The 27,366-nt window shown below is 36.2% G+C and overlaps 1 protein-coding gene across 1 annotated transcript in view; it reads right to left on the bottom strand.

Moving 5' to 3' along the window:
- The window catches only part of AKAP6 (A-kinase anchoring protein 6), a 222,023-nt gene that overhangs the window by 176,450 nt on the left and 18,207 nt on the right, over positions 1-27,366 (bottom strand). The window contains exons 3-4 of the mRNA XM_008495899.2: positions 6,906-7,157; positions 52-1,800 (exon numbers count right to left, since the gene is read on the bottom strand). Of these exons, the coding sequence (XP_008494121.2) occupies positions 52-1,800; positions 6,906-7,157 (2,001 nt within the window). The remainder of the gene's footprint in view (positions 1-51; positions 1,801-6,905; positions 7,158-27,366) is intronic.

The following is a 27,366-nucleotide window of genomic DNA, read 5'->3' as shown; positions in this document are numbered from 1 at the left end:
CATACAGGCCTATCAAGCACAAAGCAGAATAACATAAGATAATTGCCTTACCTCAATTTTTTCCCATATGGTTTCATAATTCTCTTGATGTTGTATATCTTGCATCAGCTGCTGAATTAAAGCTGATTTATTTGAGGCACATTTCTCATTCTCAGTGGGCTGAGTGACAGCAGTCCTTTCTGACTTTTCTTCAATGTATTTTTTAATGCAAGATACAGGCATACAAAGATCTTCATCAGACAGAATATCACTAAGAGGTCCAGATTCAATACTGTCACCTAAGGAGGATACTATATCACTCGAAGAGCTTGGTGAAATTCTACCCACTTTTTTGTGCTTTTTTGTCTGGTATGTTGGATACATTTCTGAATCTGAGTTCATTTCTGACAGCTCCCAGTCATCAATGTTTTGGATGGTTTCTCTTCGGGGCTTTTGGGGCAGCAATTTTGTCAGTTTTTCTAGTTTTAAAGCTAATACTTCTGTCTCTTTGAGATGTGAAGGAAGTGCTAAATATTCATCAGATCCATACCAGACCTCACCATATTTACTGTTTTTTTGAGTATAGCTTGGTGTTGAGCTTTTATTACTCTTTCTTCTTGGTAGAAGAGGTGATGAGTTGGTAAGCTCAGAACCAGCTGAGGAAGCACTCGTTTGGCTACGTGTTGGTGAACTAAAAGGCTTTGTTTTACCTTGTGATTGCTCATTTGTGTCTCTCTGGTTACAAGAATCTGATGATCCATAAGAATCTGTTTCTGTCTCCTCCAGAGACTGAGAGTTATGAGAAGTAATTCCATTTTGTAAAGAACATCCTCTTTTTTTAGCTTGTATTTGTGTTCTGCCAGCTTTCACTTTCTCTGAAGCATCACGAGATTTCTTGTGCTTTGATTTTTCCTTACAGGTGAAGAAAGCAGACTTCCCTAGACTTATGGGACTGTTCTTAAATTGATTATTTATTATGTAGTCAGGATTTCTATCACCTATTGTATTTAAGCAGTCGTATGACTGACTAACTGCTGATGGACTGTTAGTGTAGGATGACTGTAAAGCCAGGGAAAGCTTGGACCTGTCTGGTGGATCTAACAATGAGGGTGTACTTCTACTCATTTCATTTTTAACTATTTGAGAGATTTGCCTTTTTAAATCATTGGCTTCCATATAATCTTTAAACACATCATCTTTCAGAAATAGACCTCTTTTTGGCAACGTAGGCTGCGTAGGGGAGTCTTCATTATAGTTAAAGCAGTCCCGTATGGACCTCTTAGGAGTTGAGTTGTCACAGTTATTGTGTTTGATTTTCTCACTGATGTGCTCTGGAAGATTGCATTCTGGTTTCTTCAATGTGGAAGCTGGCTTTCTATCCATAGGCAAAACACCCTCTTCAGAGCTAGGTCCTTTAGAAAGAGAGTCTGTAGAAGGTGATCCTGGTGAAACCTCATGTGGTACCTTCCTGTCTTTGCTTTCTTCTCCATCTTCTGCTGAAAGAGGTATGTGGGTTTCTTTCTGATTTAATGCTTCATTACACTGGGAAGCAATGGAATCAGTTGCTACTGCAAGTAAACCCACACTTCTGATAAGCCCTGGAATGTCCTTATCCATCTCACTGTAGTTCCAGGATTCAAATGATTTTGGTTTTCCTTGGCTTGAGGTCATCTCATCTAGAGCACCAAGCAACTCCTCACTAGGACTGTAATCAGATAGTTCGAATGCAGTAATACCACAATCCAGTGAGAGGTAATTTTGAGAACATTTGATGGTTAACTGTCCAGAATCATCAACTTCAGTTAGAGAGTCAAGACGGTCCTGAAATAGAAAAAGACACAGGACTTTTTGAGAAGATTAATTCTAATATGAGGCACACTCAAAATAAAAAACTATTGGGCTCTACATTTCACTGCCTAACATCTAAAAAGCATTAATTGCTGCCCTACCTGTTTTTGCAGTACTCTGTAGATAAGTAAACCATTCTAAAGTATATGGGAACTAAAACTGTGAGTTAAGTGAAAAATGCTTAGTTTCAGTCTGGTGCAGCAAGCTATCTAAAAGTAGCGACTCACTTTCGTCTTGGTAATCTCCTTATTTCTGTTCTCAGTTCTACTTACTCTGTAGGGGGCACTTGGAAATTATATACAGCAGACTCCTAGTGTTTCCTGTGTTAACTACCTCAAACAGGAGGAAGGGGTCTTTTTTTTTTTTTTTTTTTTTTTTGGTATCATTATCAACTGAAGGTTTATCTGCTGGATATTTGCAGCACAAATAGAGAACAGCTCAAGGAAAAGAAACTGTAGGTGGGAATCTTAAGCCTCTGGCCTGCTACATCCCCTTGGCAGAATCTTCTCAACAGAATTCTTTCCATCTCAGAAACATAGACGTATCCAGGGGAGACAATTTCAAGTGATAAACTATAATTTCAGATCAAAGTCCAATTAATGTTTATAACCATTCTGGTGACTTATTTGAAGGACACACAAAAAACCCAACTGCATTAAGATCCAAAAGTAGGCTGATATATAACAATCACAGCAAAATCATGTTCAGCCAACAGTTCATAAGCATATTTTTAGTAGATGATTTAATGTTCTAACACATAGGCAGGCCTCAAATATTTCCCGATACCAGAACATAATTTGAAACCTGAACATAGGATCAAATAATTTTGAAACTATTTCTGTTCATATTTACACTTGTACATCTTAAGTAGCTTGAAGAAACTATCTAGAACCAGAGAAATCGGCAGAGCATGTCAACTAGACAAAAGAACCTGAAAAGCAGAACCTGAAAAGAGCCAACATTAGCTCAAGTGGTTACAGAAACTACTTAACAAATATGATAAAGGTGGAAACTCACGTTTTAGACCAGTATGCTGGTCTTTCTTCCAGGATTTGCTTGTCATAATAGAGTTTTTTAAAGCAAACTCTCAAGTATACACATATTGTATATGTATTCAGGTTCCTGTCTGAATTATGCCCTGGAACAGCTTGTCTCACTACTCTGCCTAAATCCACCATTTAAGTACCTTAGGTAACATGCCTGAAGAAGCTTAAATAACACCACAACCTCTCAATCACACAATAAAGTGCCTAGATATTGGTCTGAACAAGAATAGTCTCAATAAATAAGGTTATTTTGGGGCATCATCTATAAAAATGTAATGATTGAGCCCTGTACTCTTTCCACTCTGCTTGCATTACTCAAAAAAAAATGTAGAATATCCTCCAGCTAAAAATATTACTTATAGAAAAGATTAAGTAGAAAGATATGGATCAACCATAATCTTGGACATTGAAAATACCTTTTATTTAGCACATCTATTCAGACAGAGAACCTATTCCACAAATTGGCATGCCACAAATGTTGTCAATAGTCCAGAATGAAAAGGGGAAGTTTCTATACAAACTTGTCTGTCAAACTTGTATTTTGGAGCTGCATTTGTTAACGAAAATAATGACTAATCAATGATCAGTATTACAGCTGCATTTTCCCTCTAATCTCAGGAAAAGCTTAGAAACTGCATAACTATATATAAATCAAAACCTTTTCCAGCACCCTAGGGGTTTTCATTTCTCCTGAGTAACGAGCTCCATTCCTTCATCTTTTAAAGACGTGTTTATTAGCATTAATAAAATTTACAATCACATCCATTAAACCATCTTTCTTGGTCATTTTCCAAGCAGCTTGGATGCATGCTTCAGAGGAGCATAATTTAATGCCTGTATTACCATGTTTTTACTATTGTTTTAATTTCAGTGAAATATTGCATTTAGTTATTTGGATGGCTACCAATAGGAATATATTAGTTCCAAATATTTGTGCCTTTTAACACTGTAATGCTTCCTGTAAAGCTCTATTGTCTATTTCCATCTATTATTTATATTTAAACCATAACAATTCTATTTTTTTTTAACTCTTTCAAATGAACTCATTTAATTTGTAAGGTATTTCTTTTGTGATTTTACCATGTATTTGAGAACATCAGGATTCGCTGGAATTTAATGTAGCCTTCTGCTGAACCTTTCCCTATTTTCTGGCTCTGTCAATTGTGAAATAAAACTCACAGGTTAGGTTCAGCTGGACAGAACTCAAGCTGCACAGAACTTGTTTTTCTTTCTTCTTTATGTATCTCTACATAATTTCTGAAGGCGAAACGGTCTTTTAAAATATTAGATTACCAAAAAGTTTTTTATTTAAAAAAAGTATTTTCTTAATTTGAAACCTCCATTGTGGCAGGCACCTTGCCTCGCTGGTTCCACTCTTTCCTCCAAGCCATAAAACATTTTGTGCCCTTTCCTGATGGCATTTTACAGTGTTGAGACAGGAAAAAGCACAGTTAATGACTGCACAGTCAATGAGCTGGGTTCTTAACCAAGCTGGTTCAGCCTGTGCTGTGCATAAACTTTTGTGTTTTGGTAGCAATGCTTACCAGTGTTATCCCTCTTCACCATGTTGAGGTTAGCATCTACGCATCTATGTGTCTTACAGCTACAGTGTAAATATAGCCCAGGCAGGACTGTTCTGCTGTAATTGACTGTGTAGTCCATGACCTGAGAGAGTAGTGAGTACTACCAAGATGACACTGTCACACTGAACGTGAAAGAAACCTTGGCAGGTCATTCCTTCCATGGAGCTCCTCAGTTAGCATTGACAGCCAAAGCCACAGAAGACAGCTGACTCAAGGAGTGAGCCAAACATTTTGTGAAATGATAGGTTCGTGGACTACAGAAAAGCATAACATTTGCTGTACTGGTTCAGATCAAATGTCTGTCTAGCCCTGTATCTCACCTCTGCATCAGAAATAAACATTTATGATGAGCCATGAGACACGGGTTTACATACGTTGGGCACACAACATTTCTACTTAGCTTCTACCAACAAGAAGCATTGTTACTTCCCCATCTGGAGGTTAAAATTCCTCCTTACCTTTGCTTAGTTTTCACATTTATTTTTTAAACTTCTTTCCACTTATAAATGTCCTACTGTAGTGAATTATAAATAGAAATCTTTGTTGTGTGGGAAAGTTTCCTTCTATTTATTTCAAACCAGGTGACTACTCAATCTTAGGAGAAAAGAATAAGTTGTTATTCCAGGTTCATAATACATAAGGAGTACTGATAATTAGGAGAAGGGTTATTTATATGGGCAAGGGTTTGCTCAAGCAGTCTCACTATCCACACAAGCATAAAAATCCCTAATGGGTAAGACTTGTATCATGAGGCACATACTAGTCCCATAATGTAATCCTGCCTAGAAATGGATATGGAGGAAACATGAAAAAAGGGTAGATAATAGAAGATGCAGTTGTCTCAACATTACATTTTTATAATTTATTTATATCAAACAAAACTACTACCATTATACTACAAGAAAAGCTTGAATACAGACGTGAAACTTAAAAACTGCAGAGCAATTTCTGGGAACCTATTCAAGTAACAGAGCAGTAACTTAGTATTCCTATTGTCTCTGCTATTGCTAGCCCTTAATTTTATCAAATATTATTTATCTTTTAGCTGGGGTGGAAAAAAAGTTCATGTCAGGGTATTTTTTCTTTTTTATTACTCTATAAGCCTATCCAGCAACATGGTTTTTCCCCCACCGAAAAATAATTCCCCTGTCAGTCCTCTGTATTGGAGGGATGTTTTTTTTCAGCAGTTGTAATCATATCCATACGGGACATTTCCTGTATCTTAGTATCTGAACCTCTCCCTTTTTTAATGTCTTGAAATCACCACAATCATGTCATAAAATAATGGCTTCATCCCAAGTCATCACTCTGGATACTCAGCCAAGTGTGGATTTCCTTCAGAATTTCCAGAGAAGGTCAATCAGCAAGAGTAAAGCAGAAACTAAATCTGAAGCACCAGGTGTGTATATCTCAGGAAGAGGGGGAGTGGAAGGTGGGCCTGGGCATAGCTGAGCATTGATTTCAGGACCACCCACTCTGCTGAGCCAAAGACAAATATAAATATAAATCCAATCAGGGAGCAGAGGTATATGCACATTCTCTTTAAAGTTGAGTGACCTGAAATTCAGAACATGTTTAGGGGACCTCTGACTTCCTCTGTAACACAGGCTTCAGAGTCTCACTGCAGTGATCTGGATTCCTGTAAATGTCTCTCATTCTAACAAAAGCATTTTATCCTAATATTAGGACTTTCAGCAATGAGGAATCCTCTACATGCTAAGGTATCTCCTATTAACCATTAATTACACTAACTGAAAAAACTGTATCTTCTTTCAACTTTAAAACTTGGGCTAGTAGTGTTCTTGTGGCTAAGCTAATTTAGTAACCATGAATCCAAAGGAAAAGGCATTTTAGTCAAATTACAAAGCATTTACATGTGTGGGGACCTGACACTGTGTTACAGTAAAAAATGCTTGGTTTTGAGACAAACTGTGCCTTTAGAGGCATGTTGCAGAATTGACAATAAAACAAGTTAAAGTCCATGATGTCTTCATTAAAGCAATATTGACTTAGCCTGGAAAGTTTTGGAAAACATTGTTTAAGCTTTGGGTCTGTGTTTGCAAGAAGGAAAATGTCTAAGCTTTTTATTAAATAATTCATTACACATAAATGTTGAGTTTCTAATTGGAGATGAACCTTAAATTCACCAATGACCAGACCAAGGATATTGGACCAGATACACCTCTGTGTTACCAGTTCTCTATGAAAAATATTTCAATCAGGAGAAAATACTACTAGCCACTAGCACATTTCTGAAAGTTGACCTTAATTTGCTTTGATTTGGTTTAAAGAGAACAGATATCAGCTGAAGACATCTAAAACACAAAATCAGGAAAATATCTAGAAGACAAGCCATCCTTAAAATTGCTACCCTAGCAATTTTAAATGTGCAACAGGGATGAGCTTTAAACATAGATGTAATTCTCAAATTTGAATTTATTTACTATACCTCCTTAGTCTCTTCAGAAAATGCTTGCAGAATATCAGTCTGCCTGGTGTAGTTTCCATTGGCGTCTTGGAGTCCCTGGAGAATGCGCTCCCTCAGAACCAGAACAGAAACACGTAGCTGGTGCCAGAGTAGTTGCACTGTATGGATATCAACTATCACATTGACAGAGTAAGACAGAAGCTTCAGGGAAAACTCAGTCTCTAGCAGAGCATGAATTTGTTCAACGTGATCAGATATATCTTCACAAATATCCTGTAACAGAAAAATAAAGTGGATGTTTAGCTACAGGCATGGTCCTTTCAAAGATCTGCTCTATTTTTACTGTATTTTTTTATTATATGCAGAGTAGATTATTTCAGAGAGGAAAGGTAACGTAATTAATACATCCAGGCTCCTCTATTTATTTTTTTTTATTATTTATGGCACTGCTACAGCAACTGAACCAGCAGCTGTCCTGTTTGGCAGGACTGCTCAGTAAGTGCAGAGACAGCACAGTACAATGAAGAAGTCTGGCACAAGAAGATCACATGAATCAGAAGCAGAAAACTAACACTATAAAGTGACATCCTAGAAGGCAGCAATAGGAATAAAAGTGATAAGATTGCTACAAGCAGCCTCCCTCTCTGCTTCTGCCCTCTTCCCCCCCCATCTCCACCCCACCTCCATTAAAATGCAAAGAATTTGATCTGATCAATCAAAATCTTTTGGACTTGTATTATTTTATTTTTAATTATTATTATTTTCTTCTAGAGCCAAGTAGGGCAAAATTCTGGGATAGGCTCAATGTGGATAAGCTATTTCTGAGATCCATTGCTGACTGCTGTGATGAGAGAGCACTAACTTTGTACAGAACAACATGGGTGAAGAGGGAGAAAGAGGCAAAGCAGAGAGGCTGTAAACAGTTGTGTTGATAAAGCAGAGAAGAAAATACAAGAAAACACACCAGGTTATAAAAACAAGGTTTTGATGTGGTAGTATCCTCCAAATTCAACAACTAATCTTCAAGATTTCTAAACTGTACTGCACACGTGGCAAAATTTTTACAATCTAGTCTCAGTTTTCTTTCATCTTTTGTGAAAGGGTAAATCACTAAAGAATATTTAGGCATTTGCTATGTAGTGAACAACATTGCTTTATAATAACCCTGAAAACTTTTTTTTTAAATCATGTTATAAACAAGTAAGGAAATGTGATTAAAATACAGAAAAAATATCAGTAGAACATACATGGTTTTTGCTTTACATCTGTGGCATATATTTAAAGGTAGCTTAACAGCATATTTTAAATCTGAAACTACTTGAAAGAACGTAAACACGTTCATAAATGTAATTTTTAGGTAAAGGGTAGTATATGAACAACATCAATAAAAAAGAGAATAAACTACATTTTGGAGTCCTCTCAATTTTGCTATCAATTCTTTTAGACAACAGAAATGAAACGTTGTATGAGATAATACTATAGCAGTTTTGTACAGCAGTAGAAAACCAAGAAAATCAGTAAAGCAATTTCAAAAATTAATAATGCAATACAGTAATTTTTATCAAATCAGATTTAAAATCTTCAGTCTGAAAGCTAGACAGATTACTGAATATGTAATTATGTATATGTTACAAATTAAGCCAAAATCAAATCCCTACATAATATTAAATGATTTTAGTGCAACAGACAGGACAACATTAGCCCTGGAGAAACAACTAGTTGAGTATTATCCGTAGTTATTTTAATAAAGCACTGACAGCTAAATACAGTCCCCTGCAGAAGTAGCTCTCAGAAATGCCAGAGATGAGCACAAAATGTTGGGGTTTCAATGAGCAGAGTTTTGGGGCTGTTTTGAGAGAGATGCAGCATCCCTTCAGGCCCCTTGTTGTGACAATCAATCATTTGCCAATGAAAACCACAGAGCCTCCCCTGGCAATACATAGGGCTTCAAGTATTCAGGGCATCAAATGTCCACACACTTCCAGGTGACCAAATGGACGCTATGGTTACAAGATTAGTGGGCTAATCTAATTCTACAGACATACAGACAAAACTAAAATGCTCAGAACAATATTTTCCAAGCTTTGGAGAAGTTTACTATTATTTATTTATCAAACTACAACTAACTGCAAAGCACAGCCGTATTTCTACCTTATTTCAAATGTGTTAAAGAGTATTTTTAGTGAATTAGTTTGCCTGAATTTGCGTTCACTTCTCCAGTGTTGTTCAGGTCTTTTTCCTTTTATCCAAAAAGCAGTTTCATTTCTATTTCAGGGATTTAACAATACACTGTTTCCCTGTAACTGTGCAGATAAGACTCAACCTATAGAAAACTACTTGTATATCTACGAGACTACTCTTGTGAATGATCTTGAGTTTCTGTCAACTTGCACAACAAGTTTTCATCATTTTCCACCTTCACCAACACAGTTACATGCTGGATTCAACTGCTAAAAGAATTCTCAGATAGGCTGCAAACATGAAGCCATAAGAAGAAAGTATTAACAATGAGCAGGTATCTTCTGACGATTGTTAGATAATGCACTGAAAATATTGGGTAATGAATCTAGGTAATACTTTAAATTCAGAGTTCCAACCCACAGTTCAAACAAGTTTTCTCTTGAGCTTCTGGGAGGCTGGCTGCCAAAGGTTCTCAGATTTCTGAAGTAGGCAAACTTTCCACAACAACACAGAAAATTTTGTACTGAAATGCAAATCTCAGTACTGATAGGGGTCTGGAAAACACACATACCCAAGGACATATGCTGGTAATTTTTATATGGATTGTTACAAGCTATTAATTTTCCTCAAATATCAAAGTCTGAAGTACTTACAGACTACTGAAAGCATAGCAACACAAATGCTTTATGTACTAACAAGATAATCAACCACTCTCTTGACAGTTTCAGAAACATGGAGAGAACGTAGGGCTGACCTGGTCCATATCCAAGTAAAGGTCACATACTCTGTTCTTAACATAAGACTACCATCTCTTTCAGAGAGAAACAAAGTACCAGCTCTTAAAGGATTTAAGTTTCAGAAGAGTGGGTGGCCAGAAGACTGGAAGCTATTTTTCAGAGTGGCTGAATGACCCAGGAAGGAAATGAAGTCTCTACATGCCTTCTCACAATATATAAACAATATATATATAAACACACTATATAAACAATATATATATATATTATATATAAATATATAATATATAAAGAGAGTTTTTCCTTTGCTGATAAATACGTTCATGTGATGTGTTGTGGCTTTTTAAAATTTCATATGAGATGAAAATCTGATTGAACCATTCAGGAAGTCCAATAAAATTTGCAGCAGGGCCAGGCCTACATTTGAAGTGAATTAGCTCCCCCTTGTCCAGAAGTCCCTGACAAATATCTATGAGTTCCACATATCCAGTTCCATATTACAGATATGCTGTGTGGGACACCTGCACAGGCACTCTCAGTCTGAAGATGGCCAAGAGTGGAGCTGGATTCACTGTGTGCTTACAGAGCTGTAGCATCAATACCACAACCTTACTGCAAAGTCCCTTGTAGATGATTTAGCAAAACCAGCAGAGCATTCTCACATGCCCTTTTTACATTTTGTATTCATAAATAAGGAACAGCAGTATCACAAGATAGTACCTACATGCTGTGATGCGTGCCAGCTGCTCTTAACAGAAGTGGCTGGTAAATAAAATAATCCATTTACTTTTCAGCAATAAGAATAAGCATTTGTCCATTGGCATCCATCTCTAAATATGCATAATTCCAGGATAACAGCTATAATATACAAGCCTGGCAATACAAGCAGGGAAATTCTTCCTAATTTTATCAGTTCACAGTTTCATTCCAGAAGCTATTACAGCATGGTTTTTAGAAAGCACCATTTCGTAAACAACTGTTGGTAATCATTGATCTCAAACATTCAATAGGTATTTTTATTTTAAACAGGTCCACAGTGATGTTAAGGTAGGGATTTTTTCATCTTCTCATGGGCTATCCTGTAGCAATGACTGTGGAATTTCTTAGGCTACAGGAGTTGCATCCATTTGGCTGCCAACTGCCCATTTCACTCAGTCTTCCAGACAGCTGATCCTGTTACTTGCAGCTGCTGAATCCATCAGCCTGCCCACAGCCCTCCTAAGCAACTAAAATAGTCTGAACTGCAATCACTGCAGTAGGCAAAGAAAAAGCACATAAACAAACCCTCAAGAGTCAATGACAATTAAGTTTTGATGTTGACTTCAAAAACCATTTTTCTCTGCTCTTCAAGAAATTCTGTTAAGATGGACATAAAACTACTAGAAAGATGAAAGGTTTGTAATAAATTGCTTTAGAGTTAACAGCAGTGACTCAGAAGCTATACTGCAGATTTGTTTGATATGGCAGTGTTGGTAAATCAGCCATTGAGTATTACAACTACTGTACATGCAGTAGAGTATAAAATGTCTAGGTATTCGGTCTTTCCTTTTAAGTGCATTTTAATTCCTCAGAAGACAAATACTCCAATCAGAATGTACAAATTCTTTGCTTCAGGAAAAAAATTTGAATATCTGCCAAAGAATTTCCAGATTCATTTTTTAAATGTACTTGAAAATTATGAATTAAACTCACGCTCTGCACCACCCTTTTCTGATCATGCAGAGAGAAAGAGCACAAAAGAGGCTTTTTATTTCTAAAAAATAAAGATTTACAGTTTTCAGATATATACTTATCCTTTAAAATGCACTCTGACTTCTCAGTGAGAAATAGTTTTTCATCTCCACCTGCATGTACATCCAAAGAGTGTTATAATAAAGACAAAATTGCTCTCTTCTACTATGGATTATCGGTACAATTTAAGAGCAAACGCTTTTTTTTGCAGCTGTTTTTAGGAAGATGATTAAGTCAAAGAAAATAACCGTACATGAAAAATCCAGAGATTGACTAAGCAACATCAACTGCCATGGAAAGCTCTGGATTCACTGGAGGTCACCAGTTTGTCAGGAAGTGAGTTAAAGCACTGAAGTACTTCAGCTGATAGCACTGTGGCATTCGGTGGCTTGGGGAATGAATACATTTTACTAGGCTGAGAAAACAAAGTGCAGCAGGAAAACAATGACCAGGAGGTCTCTAAGATCACTGACCTTGCCTTCCTCTGACACTGACATCTTGGAAATATGCTCATCTTCTAACTAAGCTTCTCTGCTATTTCACCTTTTTGGATGCTTCAACCTCTTTCACCAGTTGGGTTTTATTCTTATGCATTCATTTCATTATAAGTGAATGACACTGTAATCATTGCAAAGTTCCAGTTAGTAATCTCCATTTTACCTTTTTTCTAAAATGCTCAGAAATTTCTTGGAATGTGAAAAAGTGGTTAATTTACAGAAATGTTTTCCCTGTAGAACAATATATTTAGCTTTTTGCCTTTTTTTTTTCTCTTTAAGAGAGCCTTGTTTTCAAACAAATTTCTCCAAAGGATATTTTCAGGTGTGACAGGAGCCCAACTGTCTTTACACACTTTCAAGAAAAGCTGGCCTACTTTCCATTGTGTAAAAATTGATATTATGAAATTCTAAAAACAAAAAAATAATAATTTGAAATATCAAAATATATCAATATCCAGCCTGGTAAAATCTAAGTAGACATGTTTCTAATGCATTCTGCTATCTCAGGGACCAGTAAGTTACATTCTCATATTCCTCTAGTCCAAAATAATGTGAAATAGATGCCAATTCAGCAGTTATTTAATACAGTTGCTATAATATCAATAGTTTGTCTGGATTGTAATAGTTCTGGAGCTGCTGCTCTGTAAAAATTTATTGGTGGCTTATGTGATGTGTTTTATTAGAATGTTTCCTGTGCAAGTATACTGTTTGGCTGGCAATCTGCAAGGTAAGTAAGCAAGAAGAAAGGGAAAAGGCAGTAGGGTATGATACCACTCCCTAACCACTTCAGGCTGTTAAGTAACAATGCCTGAAATGCTCATTGTGAAGCTCCTGTCTCAGGATTCCAGCAACTTGCATTTGTTTTGCCATATGGGCCATAGCTGAGGCCAAAGGATCAAACATACAGGGAAGAAACAAAAGGATCCTTTTGCCCAGAAGCAGGGCAGTTGTTGCTGGGAGCCATTTCAGCTCACTCCCAGGACCAGCTGCAGTGCTCTGCAAACACAAGCCAGCCTATACCTTTTCTGCAGGAGGGAATGGCTGCAGAGGAGACCCTTTTAAACATTTTCCCTACTTAGTTTAATCAGTACTTGAATGCAAAAAGACTTCCTAGTCACAACATTCACCATAGGGCAGAACTTAAAAGTTCACCCAGGAAGCTTCACGTAAGTGATGAAAAAAACCACTCTATCATAACCGGATGGAACTGGGGAACCACAGAAGTTTTGACTGTAAAATGAAGCACCTCAGAACTGTACTGAAAGAGTATGCTGTAAACAAACCTGCACTAGCCACATCTGGGATATTCCTGACATCAGTAAGATTGATACATGAATTTTATTTGTGTAAGAAACCACATATACAAACTGAATATTGGAACTAATTTGGTGTTGGAATTGATATGGCATCTGCAGCTAAACGTTGCTTTCATCTTCCTGAACGTCCACTGGTTCCATTGTGTAATGTACCTAAAGATAAAACTTGAAAACCCTCTGAAATCTTCAGAATAAGAAATATATTCTTGCACACCCCATCAATGGCCAAGCCCACAATTTTCAGACACTGCCCACTGAACTTATTATCACTGGGCAACACAACTTGTCGCTTATCTTACTTAGGCAAATTAAAACATACTGATTTTTACAAAGGCCTAACTTTCTAACTTAAAAAAAACCTCAACAAAAACAGTATGCAAAAATATATAAAACTTGGTAGGCAGTTTTACTTGTGGTCATTGAAATCTGGTTTCCTACTGCCCCCTGGAAGATGTCTGACAGGTACTCTAATGCAGTTCTTCATGCAAGAAGATAATGCACTAAACTGTGTGCTACAGTAAGCAAGTTATGATTCTAGCTACTTCAGACAAAAAAAGGAAGAAGACCAAAAGTCAAAAGTGTATGAAAACCTAGTCGAGGAAGTGGTAGTAGAGGCAAATTTTGAAAAATAATAAGCATTTTTCAAATACCTGTAAAATGAATTATGATAACAATATATATTATCCTGCACTGATTATTTAAGATCATTAAAAAATGAGAAAAAATCGTGAGGGAGCTTGATCCTAAATGGATTCATCATGTACTATATATTCATATCTAGTGAAATGGAAGGGTGGAGACTTATTAAAACAACCTTCATATTCCTTAGAGTTCTCTCCACAATAGAGAGAACTTTTTCTGCAATAATTGAAGTACATAGGATGTATTTTGCAACTGTCTAGGTAACTACCTTTGCTTCTTATTTTTTCACTCTCTTTCCTCAGTACCTTTTTGAATTCTGCAAGCCATATATATTCTAAATGGAAGGTAAAAGCATTTCTAAAAAGTCCAGATTACCACAAACAAATGAGAATGCAAATGAAGGATGGTTTACTCATGGTGAACAAATATAATCTGCTGTAGTTAAAACAACCAGTTCTTGGTAGCCTGGCCAGGACTAGGCTGGTTTTGACCTCAGGATAGAGCACAGTTAACTGGCTATGGGGAAACTCCTACAAACATTTCATTCAAGACATACAAAAATTGAACTTTATAAACTTTATAAACAATGTCGGCCTCATGAAGGAGCAGAAAGAACACCACTACTCTTATTAGATCAGAACTTTCATAATTTGGTCTACAATATACAATAACTGTCAGAATTCAGTGCTAATGCACCGGTAGTTCAGTAATTTTCCAGCAAAATGGTTATCCTCTTGAAAACAGCGAGTGTTCAAAGCTTTTTGCAGCCAAATTATTACTCTGACAGCTCAGCTTCAGGGCCTTAGGTTCTTCATTGTCTGATCTCTGTTTTCTGATGAGCCAATTTTTAATGTAAGAAAGTAGGTGCATTTCTCAAAGGATTTTTCAGTTTATAGACTTCTTCAGAAAGACTTGTTCTTATTAAACTCAATAGAATTAATTAGGGTCATCAGCTGCTCCTGAAGAGCATAGATGAAAGAAAATTTATTGGAGAAAAGATCTCATTCTTAAAATACTGGTGTTTCAAACAACAAACCCCACATAAATAGCGAAGTTTTTCAGGCAAAATGAACTACTGAAATGTAAGAAAAAGTCAGTCCTTCTGTACAGACATGGAGAACAAGAGAAAAATTTTAATCAAAATGTTCTTACTTGCTCAAACCAAAGCATGCTAACCTCATTCAGTCTCTTGGACTAAAGCTTAGCAGAATTTGAGAAAGGATGAGGAAGGATGACTGTTTACTCTTATGTCAAATGCTCAATATGGTGGCTGTGCTCTCCTTTCTTTGCTGAAACAGGTCAGAAGTAAAGCACTACCATCTGTGCCAAGTTTTCTGTAATGAAAATTGAAACCATAATAGGATGTTTTCAAGGTAAGTGGTTGGTTTATATTAGTGGAGTGAAGCCTCCAAGAGCTTCTGTGACAAGTTTTTTAAATCACTTTCCATTCATCATTGTTAAAGACAGCAAAAAAGGACAAACTCTCTTGTTGTTCAGACTTTACTTTTTTAGCACTGTTTTTCATTTTGATGTTGTTCAATGAAAGCTAACATTTAATTAATGAATGTTTATGGGAATTGCTGAGATATTTTGCTTGGTTCAGAAATATGGAAAAGAAGCCCTATAGTCTATCTTGCACGCTGCTTGTTGTTTGTGACCTTCCTGCCCTCTCCCCAGATGGACAAGTGTTCAAAGTCAGCTGGAAAGCTCTTGTAGATCCTCCAGTGAGTTAGTAACAATTACAAAGCACTCCAAGAATGCGGAGGCACTTCCAGTATTCTGAAACAGCTACCACCTACCCATCATACCAGGAGACCTTTTCCCACTGGAAAAGGGGGAAAGTATCACTTACTCTTTTATAAAAGTTAGGGTTAGAATATCTATCAGTTCTAGTTAAAAATCAATCAAACAAACAAACAAACAAAAACACTCCTAGAGTTTGTTATATACATAAAGAACAATTTCTAGCAATTTTTCTTGCAAAGTTAAATGTCTTAAGTGAATGAAGAAATAAGTGAAGAAATTCTAGGAAAAACAGTTAGAATACTGAAACTTAAAGGCATCTAATAAAACGCACAAGATTTTTATTCTAGTATCACTTCCAAAAGCGCACACGGCATTTCTTGATTTAGCTATGAAAAGAGCCCTTCTAGAGGGCAAATCAAACCCCTTATTATGACTCCTAATGAAAAAATGTTAGAACTAACTCCTAATGAGTTTGTGACAGGTAAAACACAGGTGACAGAGAATTTTCCTGTGTTTTTCAGCCTCAATATAGTAAAGATTAAAACTAAACAAAAAGCCTAACTTCGATGCACAGAAGGAAGAATATAGTAAGTTTTTTTGCAGGATTTTTGAGAAGAAATGCAATGGAGACAAAAATAAAAAATCTGAAGTTATGGGACTGACGTGACATCTAAAGCTAATTGAATCATCCAAACTACTTCAACTGGCTTTGGCAAGTATCAAAACACTGATATGAGAATCTACACATAAAAACAATTAACAATCATTACTAGTACTAGTTTGCACTATCTGACTATTTCCAAACATCACTGTCATTCTGCAGGTACCTCTTGGTTAATACAGAAGTATTTGTAAATGTGCATGGTATCTTATTTTCAAATAAAATCATGTCCATAATATCCTTCATTTTATGATTTAGATGTATAAATAGTAAAGTGATCAAAACTCAGATTTTATACCATATCTGCAATATTTTAATCACAAATATTTTTAACATAATCTAGTAAAAACTGTCATATCCAACAGACACAATGAAGCACTTATTTCCAATTTAATTAGCTCTGAGGAACATAAATTTTTGTGTTAATAAAAGATGCTAGTTCTGGCTGCTTATAGGAATCAGACACATTGTAGAAAGAATTTGTACTTTAAATTAGAAATGTGTTACAAGACTGTAGATCATATTCCGACAGCATTTGAATATATAGCATATTCCAAAGTGACAATTCTGAGAAGCCAGCTTGTGGTCTCTAGCAGGATAATTTTCCTAATAGTTCCAGGTTTGGCTTTACAACAGACCTTTCCAGTATAAATCACTGACAGGTTGAGTGGCTGTTAAGATGTTGCTGCTGCTTAATAAAGTCCTCATGCACTACACTGTAGTACTGAAGTACCTTGAAAGAAGCAGGAAATGAGCAGTGCTCTTTTAAATATTTATGCATTTGTATATACACACGTGAATATTTATGCAAATACATGTATTAGATATTGCTAACTGCAATAAGATCCTTGATGTATAAATCATTTTACAGTCAGCATTGTTCTCACCTTTGAGAAAGCAATACAGCATGACCTGTGTTTTCAGTTGAGACAAAAGGTTTCCTGTGCTGACAGAGAAAAGAATGGGTTTGTCTATCAACAGGTTTGCTTTTCTTTATATGTCAGTTTATTTTCTAGCTGTACAGAGATAAGTTATAAATTACCTCTGTCTAGACTGTAGTTTTCAGCAATGTGTGTAACTCTGCACGGTGCAAGCGCAGTGAGAAAAAAAAGTTTGTTTCCATGCCTAGGCTTGTAAACTCACCCTTTGAAATTCAATAGTTGAACTTGTCTGTGGGGAAGTTAATGAACCTGAGTGACATCAGGATTCAAATGTGTATTTGTGTATTTTATTCACTTGCAGATATTTTTATTTCCTGCAAAAATAGTCATCGACCGTTTTACCTTGAAATGAATGCCAAATTTAAACAAAGCCAAATCTTTCTCAGATAATCAGATTCACAAGGATCTGTGGCAGCCTGTAGCACAGACAAGGGAGAAGGAAAGGTAAGAAGTACAGCAAATTACAAGTGTACATATTTCCCTATTCCTTTTGGTACAACTGAGCTGGGTCTGCAGAGCCTGAGCTTTGCTCACAAGCATTCCTCTGTGATGAAGTGGCTGTGCTGCTGCTGGACTGGATGTGACCCTGGAAATACAGTAAATGTACTCCCCTAGTGTCATGTTTGAGCTCCTATCCCTGCCAAAACCTGACTCACTCTGCCTAGCAGAGGTAGCTGGGCTAAGTATCCACCTCTTGCACAGGTAATATAAAATGCTCATGGGCAATAAGGGAATAACTAACCCTGGTAGGTTAAAAACAGTGTTACTCTATGACTATCTTGGGAAGGAAAATAACTTGCAGTAGTTCTGACCACAAACCCATGATTTCTGGTGTGGGATTGATAACAACACACCCAACTAACAATACAAGTAACTAATAACAACTAACCCCCATACACCCTGAAAGACTTTATTATTAGGGCATTCTGTACCTTTTATATTTTCAACATGTTTCAACTATAAAATATAACTCTACTCAGATCACCAAAACATGAAAATAAGCTGTAGAAAAAGCAATAACTGCATAAGCTTTGTCTTTCTTGACAAGCCATAGCAGGATATCAGCCAATCCTGGCATAATAAGTGGCAAGTTAGAGTAAAATGGGAGGAGTATTGGTTATTTAAACAATCTATTAATTTTTAGTAAGCTCTCAAATATTGAGATCTTTTCACGGAGACTTTTTCAGCACTTCAGCAAGGGTTTTGTAAGAAACAGTCACACTGAGCAAATTGAAAACTTGGTCAGATGAGAAAATCTGGAACAGTACTGAGAACAGCAAGTCTGTCAAGCCTCATATATGTGTGTATATACATATATTTATATCTCCTCTACACCCATCCTCTTAAAATTCTAGTACTGCCTATAATGCCACATCCTGTCTTCCAAAAATACATTAACCAAACACTAATACGTTAAGTACTCTGTTAACTCCTCTTGCCCATTACTATAAATTAACTTCAAAAAAGAAGACATCCTAAGACCCATACTGGCTGCTTAGCTCTCTTAATAAAGGACTGTGGAGGCCATAGCTCATAATGAATAGAAGAGTATCTCACTCTGAGATTAAATAATGAATAAGAAGGTTGACAAAGTTGCCCACTGCAATGACCCTTTCCCAAAAGGGTCATTTAGCCATATATCCTATTGAAGCCCATAGTGTGAAGAATTTCTAAAATCTACCACTACTGTTTGTATTTCATTATGTCTTCTACAATTTCAAATGGTATTAGGAGCATCAAAACAATTTAAAAATCTCTTTGGAATATATTTTCAATTTGAATATATAGAAAATATAGCATGAAAACTCTGTTTTGCAGACCTAAAATAAAAGTCAGGTAATAATCAAAACTGAATTTGACTCTACACTTGCTGGTTTTGCCTCTGAGGTGAGCATACCATAAAAATGAAGTTAGCTAACAAAAACATTAATTTCTAAGAAATTCTCTTCATTTATCAGTACAGGCAATAGTTATGGGAAAGGTAAAAGTGAGCTACACCAGCTCAGTTTATCCAATTCAAGGGAATCATACATACATTAAACATAAAGCCAACTTGAACATGAAAGTATCAACATAGATTAAACAAAACCAAGTAGCACTACAGATGTGAGACAAAGATGTTGAGACAACAAAGGGATTGAGAAAGCGAGTGAGAAAATAGAAAGCCCGAGCTGGCAGACTGTGCCATAGGAAGTAGTTTGCACACAGGGAGATTACTCTCCAGCATGAACCCAAGGAGGGCTTAATGGGGATAAACAGCACATTCACTTCAAAACCACACCCTCAATCCAAACAAAAATAGTAATATAGAGAAATCCATGGAAGAGCAAAAAGATCTTTCTTGTTCTTTTTATGTGGAACACAAAGAATTCAGACTCCAACTTTACTGATACATTTCAATAACTGAAAAAGCATTCAGGAAAGGATATAATAATCACTATCACATTTATGCACCTACTACATTTAGTCTAGTGCTAAGTACAGATACTTAGAGCAGAATTTTCCACTCCACAATGCTCCTGAGCTTTGAATGAAACTCACTAACAGCACTTTGGGGAAGAATACAGCAAAGAGTGACATTATAGATGATGTTCCTGACTTGCTTAGCCAGCAAAGTCTAAGTAAGAGTAATTGGCCATTGATGCACAGGCAACTGAAAAGCAAAACTAAAAACCTTTTAAAAGGAAATGCAAAATTCCTGCCCAAACCACAGATATAACTGCTGCCATAATCTATAGCTGATTTCTTATTCTCTTGGCACCTTGTGAAAACTGTCTATCAGTCAGTAATTTTCAATCCAGTACCAACTTTTGCTTCAGGAATGTCAAAAGACTTTGTTGACCTAATTCAGTGCAAGTCTTTGAAGAAAACCAAAAATTTCTGAACTTTTCTTGTAGTTACAATTTCAAATGGATGAATAATTTTGCAGAATTTTTTGAGCAGTCTGAGCATATTCCTCAGGATAATGCACATACAAAACTGTGAGCTGAGAACAAAAATAAAATAAAGAGCCTAAGGAAAAGTTACAGCATATAAGGTACTTCTAAAATTGTGATTTAAGTTAATGAAATTGTGGTAAGCATCAGAATTCACTGTTCATTCAATGTTCCTATTTTACATTCAGTCTCCCAATGAAGAGCTACAGAATTCATTAAGTTACTAATAAAGATAGTAAAAACTAGATATAATGATGAAGTTCCATTATTTCCATTACTTATATTACTTTCAGTCTGTTGGATTCCTGAACCTTTACTAAACACATCTCCTTACAATATGGGTCAAAGTTTTAGCCAAAGTAATGTAATTATAATCTTACAGTGTCTATTTCTAATTATACAGTGACCTATAAAAAGTTAGCTGAGTAATGTCTCCGGGAATAGAGAAGATTGAGCATTAAGTTTCATCTCCACACACAGACAAAAAAAAGCTATAATCTTTCCACAAAAAAATGGAACTAAGAGCCCTATACATGACAAACATTTTTGTACCTTCAGAAGTAAGATATTTAAATTTCTTAAGCCTGAAACTGTGCTTGCAGAAAACTTTACATTATGTAGAAGAGGGAGTGAAAAAGACTGAACAAGGTTTTCTCAGTATTCAGTAATCCATGGGGGAAAAGATATGTGAATTTTGAAAGTTACATTTACAGTGAACAGGAAATGCAATTTATTATTTTACACTATATATTTAAACTACACATATTTAGGTCATGCAATACTTCTAAAGAAGCTGAAAAGCAGCTTTTTCTTTGTATTGGTAGAAAAGGTTTGCAAACACTGGTAATTTCTAACATTTTGTAAAATATTTAACTTCTGTTGTGTCTTACCTTATTTATATTGGAAGGAGAGTTTTCAGTTGTCAGTTGTCAGCTTGGTAAAAAAAAAGACTGTCCCATTTCTTTTCCTCAGCTAAAGGAATTAAATGCAAGCAGCAATTCAGAAAAAAAGTGTCTGTTTAAAAGACAGACAAGCAAGCCTTGTGATCCATTTCTTCTTCAGTGCAGAGTCAACAGCTTTTGTTTTGCATGAAATATAGCAAACAATCTGCTGCCTCTACCTGTGTTATTGTGCAGATCAAGTTTAGGCCTGTCTGCTCTTCCCTTGCACGTTCTGAAATACAGTAGTGATTTCTCAGCATTCAGATCTGCTGTACAGCAGCTAACTGAAATTTCAGCCGACACTTGTAGACTTGCAATTAGCAAGGTTATTTTAAGCACTGACTTAAGTTCCAACAGAATGTTTATGGCAATATGACAAGAAGGACTCTAGTATAGTATCAGTCACTTGGTAACCCTATAAAGCTGATCCCGGAGAGGAAAGACCCTCTAATTCATGGCATAAAGGTAAATATCTGACACCCAATTTACTTTGCTTTTAATTTTTAAGCTTCAAAAGGAATGGAAATATTTACTGGGTTAATATTAGGAAGCTTAGAATTTATTTTAGGACCTGGTAGATCACATGCTTGGAACAAATGTATTAATAGGAAGCTATGACTTCCCCAATGGAGTGATTCATCACTTACAAAACAGAGATTGTTACTTTTGTGATGTTCACATTTGTAACAATTGGGAGAAGAAAATCACTTAGGGAACTGACCTTGTTACAGCCGGACTCCCTAACACCACCTTATGTTACTTCTCAGTTATCTTGAAAAGGGCTCCCTCTCCTGTGCAGCCCTTTGGTAACCCTCGTTTGCCCTGGATTCTTTCTGAATTCTCTGGCTGGCTGGCTATTTCAGAGATGTGTGGAAAGGCTCAGTCATCCCTCCACACCCTCCTTAGCTCTTCATTCCCGTTCCTCCCCCCTCCTTTCTTCTTTTTCGTTCCTGGATCAGCTTTCTTGTTCCCACCCATCCTCATGCTTCCAATAGCATCCAGCTTCACAGATGGAACCACGACAAGCAGCTCCTCCAACTGCCCCAGATCAGAGCTGTAATGGCCAGCCAGCTCCTCTCTGTGCATACACACAAGACAAACTTTTCTGAAAGGACCCCGATCATGAACACTATTAAAAGCAATACATCTTTTTAAAGGAGAGAGTAAACAATGGGAAAAGAACACAAAAAAACAAACCAAACCAAACCAAAACCCAACAAAACAACCAAAACCAACCAAAGCAAAATCCCTACCAATAGAACTTGTTGCTTTCACAAATGATTTAGTAACACATCATGAATTAAGTAACACACCATGAATCACAATGAAACTGCTCCCTTGATCTTGTGGCAAAACATATTTTTGCAAATTAAGAATACTGGGAAAACAATGGGGAAAAAGCATAAATCCATTTTGTCCTAATTTTAAGATGTCAAATGTATCCCAGGATTCATACGAACTTGAGATGGCTTTCAAAACAATTAGCACAAGTTGACTGCTTGAGGTTTCCTAGGCAGGAAATTTTAAACTACAATACAGGCACCAGGCAGAGTTTTCAACAGATCAGGAGTTCAATTTCTTGAGTGACCTGACAATTCCTGTAGCTTTGAGATGGTCACATTCAGAAGGACACTGCAGTCACTAGAACAGCACCTGGATGCATACACACTCCTGAATTCTGAGTGTAAGGACAAAACCCATTACTGTCAGATACACAATAACCTTTTTTCATATTAATACCTTTATAAGAGGATAATTTCTGTGAAATATCACATCTTGACTATTTGAAGGCATCATGAAAGCATTAATGCAGGATAGTCTCAGCCACCAAAAACTTCAAAAAGCAAGCTAATAAAAAGGATTTTTCCTCGAGAGAAAGCCTCTTCTTCAAAACCTGGCAATAACAAAATCTGCATTAAAATAGATGTGTTTGCCATTTTAGATTTATTCCTGTGCATAGAAATATATTGATTTCTACAGGAATAAGGGGTACTTTTTTTCTTTCTTTCTTTTTTATTCTTTAATAGAGGATAGCAGTGTTGATTAAAAAATGGCAGGAGGCACCTATTTTGTTTCAGGGCTTAGGAAAAAAAGCAGATTGGTACTACTGACTTCTGAGCAGAGGGAAGAAAAACTTGACTGAAGCAGCATTTCCAGGTTTGGCCACAGTTGCTTGCTCTGTGCTCAAAGATTATATGCTACACTGCAGCACCTGGTTTTACTCAAGTAATATACAGAAATATTATATTAAGCTCTCTGGGCAAACTTTTCAAAGGTTAGTTAAAGCCTTTATTTAATTTATATGCAATAATGGCAGAATACCTCAAGATGCTAGGAATCTGCAAGGACTTCCTCTATTCTGGGGCTTACATTGTAAAATGCTGAGAAAGTATAACTGAGGATCAGAAGCTCAGTTCTCTCTTTGAAATTTGATTCATACCTTCCCAGTATCAGGAAATAATTTTCTGTTGAATACCAGGTAGCTCCAAGAAAAACATCTCAGCATGTCTCTTGCACTACTAGCTACTATTTTGCTTTCTGATTGCACTCCCTGTTCCAAGAGGGAGCTACAGATGAATCAAATTGGGTGAGAATGGCATATAGTCTTGGAAATTACTACCATCTTAATCAGAAAAACTATAAAGATCATTAATAAATCCATGGTGAAAGAAATATAACCAGAGTAATATACATGAGCTGACTTTTTAATAAGCAAACACTACACAATAGGAGGAGGATAATTCAGCAGAGTTGGATGGTTCATCATAAATGTTTTGAAAGATCATTGCTAGCAGCTTTGCACAACAGCCCCCATTTTCAGCAGATTGTTCTGCAGATGTTAAAGAGAAAAGGCAGTAAGGAAAACAACTAGAGGTAGAATAAATGAGTCATATGTTTCCCCTGGAATACAAGTACAGTTCGAAGAGTTAGGTAGAACGCAAACATTCAGTGAAGTGAGACCCATGATCTGATAGTGAAGTGATGAGTTTCATCACTCATGGGATGAATTATACACTCAAATAGAACTATTGGGTGAAACTTTTTTTATTTGTTAATAATGACGTTTCTGGGGAGGAATAGCAAAAAAATACCAGAAATAAGATACAGAAGGTTTCTTGTGTCAAACTTTCAACATCACTGTAACTCCTTTCAATTATATACTTTTGTTTGAGGTTTAATTCCTATGTTTTCCCCTTGTGCTAACTTCCTATCAGCCAGCATAATTTCTCCTACAAACTCCCTTTTTTACATAATAGGCTTAGAATGCAGCCCTCACCTGCAACCAGCCCGATCTTTTATGAGTTTGGCAAGCAGAACTGGATAACATGAGTTAAGGTAGTTTCAAGTTCTCCAGTTAGATAAATCTTCACTGAAAAAAATATCAATTAATTCAGATAAAAAATTTGTGAAGGAACGAGTGTGCAGTTTGACCAGAAAACTTTCTTAAAAGCAGTATAGGCTTTCTCTCCACGATGTCAAGTTTACATAACTGACCCAATATGCATGATTTAAAAAATTGTTTTACAGCGTATTATGTTTCTCTGGTTCTCAAGTGAGATGAGAGTGATCAAATTTTAGATCTTTTTTCTACTTGGTATTTGCTAAGTCACAAAAGTGTAGCTATGCAGAGGGTACATCAAAGACTTAAGTACAATAATTCAAGACAGATATCAAGACAAGTGTTGAATGATACAACTTTTAGATTAAATTCAATCTGGGGATTTGAAACTATTAGAATGAAATGGTTGAATTCATTTACAGAAAACATAACTAATTCTGAATACAAAAATTGCAATGTTCAGACTTAATGAAGTTTCAATAAATTGGTATTTTCGTAATTTTCCCCAAAACTTTCCCTAAGCACTGCCCTACATGATTATAAAAAAGAAAAACACATCCTTTAGAAGCATCAAATAGACTGAAAACAGATGGATTCTAATATGACAGTTTTTGCAATCTCTGTTATCACTGTAATTTAAAAACTAAATTTAACAACAAATCTGTCCCAAATGCCGATCTGACTGCACATATTTGCATTTACTTAACATCTTCAGAAAAAATACTTGAAGAAACACATCTATGTGAGGCACAGAGAAGTGCTATAGAGATTAACATCTCCTTTTGACAAAGAAAACACCAGTGAATACTGTCTTTCGCATTTTCATTACTGGCTTTTAAACTGAGAATCACTGAGAATAATTTTTTCACTGCAAACCTATTATGTAAACCTTTGTCACAACACATCTTCCATTTTCACATAGCGGTGAGTGAAGGTTTAATCTATTCCTCCCAACATTTTCAAATTCAGAAAATATGGAATTAAATGGGGCTGTTTTGAGTGCCCACATGTTGGCTTCTTATTTATTCTAGCAAGCAAATGCACCAAAACCAGATGAAGCTGCAGATTTCACTGACATTGTTCAGGCTTCATATCCTTGGAAAAAAATCTGCAGTGAGTTATCATTACAAAGTATGAGTTGACATGTTCAGAGATATATACTGTCATTGAAAGACTCTAAGTGGAGTCAGACTCTCTGTTAGAGCAATTCATTATTATCCTGAAAAACCAAAAGCTGAGTCAAGCTACTGCAGAGGGAATTTTTTCTATAATGCATGTCCAATATTTCATGGAGAATAAAAAGCTAGACAAATGGCATTTTTAAATTTTGCCCTGAAGGATTTAATCATGCAAAACTCTAAGCAAATGGAAGGCTGGTTAAAATTGGTTTTCCTTCTCCTATTCCAAGTGACTGATTGTCACATTCCAGACATTTCTAGGCATTGAGATTACAAAATTCGATTTTTTTTTAATGGAAACAGCTGTTACATCCAATATTCATGAACTTTTTCAATAGCAAGTTATTCAGTTGCTCTTTTAGTCCATCTGACTTGCAGTGAAATGAGACTGCAGAAGACCAAACAGTTTTATCCCATACTTAAATGAATGCACATATTGTTCTAAGGCAACAGAAAGAAAACAGAGATTAGGGGAAATGTGGCATACAAAAGCCACTTCCCAGTCTTACCACGGCTTCAATGGATTGTTAGCCCCTTAGTCATCGTACACACAAAATAAGTACAGTATTCTGTTGCATATTTCACACTGCTTCTTGCAGGGGTTTGATGTACACATTGTACACATATGCATTATGTGTGAATAGCTCTTATAGGACACAGAAGGAAAACAAGATGGGAAAGCACACAGAGATTTGTAAGGCAGGCCACTGGTACTTCAGAGGATATGTGCCAGCTCATATAAGCAGCCTCTTTTTGAGCTTCACATTCAGCCTATCATACATCTTTTTAAATAATTTTGTTTGGTTTTTCAGTGGAGAAAAACATAAGAATATTTGGATAAAAGGAGCTTATCATGTTCTTATTTAGAAACAATATAGATATTAGATGCATAAATGATCGTTAACCTATAAAGGTAAATAAAAGGTTAACCTTGAAGGTAAACAAAATCCATTAGTCTACTTGACACATATGGGTATTTCTCAAACTTTATCCTGCTGAATACATTGCTTCCAGAATGTTATTACATTGACTCTTGCATCTCTTCCAGAAAACTTGTTTTGCAACAAAACAAGTTATTTATTTGTAAATAATAATATTGTGCTTTCTGCACAACAAAAAATCCCATTGTGTATATTGTGAAGTGTAAACAAAACAGTAACAGAACTATGCTATTTCAGAGAGAGAGTTTGCCTTAGGGATTGTCCAAGAGGGTGAGGGGATGATAACAGCAGTGGTCTTGCAGACTGGTGAACTGAAAGAATTTGTTCTTATTTCTGATTTTGCTATCAGTTGATTCTGGACTTCAGTACAAGCCACAGCTTCTGTCTTGTCTGCATCACACAGTATACAGAGTATACAGTGGGTGTCATCATGCTAACTTGTACTGTGTAAAATAAAAGAGTGGATAAAAACAACTAAAACATTAATTTATCCAGTGATTCATGTAGAATTGGAGAAGATGTAATTTTGTACCCAAGGAGAACCTTTGGGGTTATGGGTGATTGCCTCTCCAGGGACACCCTTGAATTAGACACTGCCTCCCCCTTAGCAATATTGCCAGGCTGCTATTTTTCTCATGCAAAGCACTGTAGAAATTGAATGGTTCACAGGAACACCAGTATAAATATTTATAAATAT

The sequence above is a fragment of the Calypte anna genome, chromosome 5A (genome assembly GCF_003957555.1).
Source record: "Calypte anna isolate BGI_N300 chromosome 5A, bCalAnn1_v1.p, whole genome shotgun sequence".
NCBI lineage: Eukaryota > Metazoa > Chordata > Aves > Apodiformes > Trochilidae > Calypte > Calypte anna.
The sequence above is the reverse complement of the archived record's forward strand: the minus strand, read 5'-3'. Positions and strand labels throughout refer to the sequence as shown.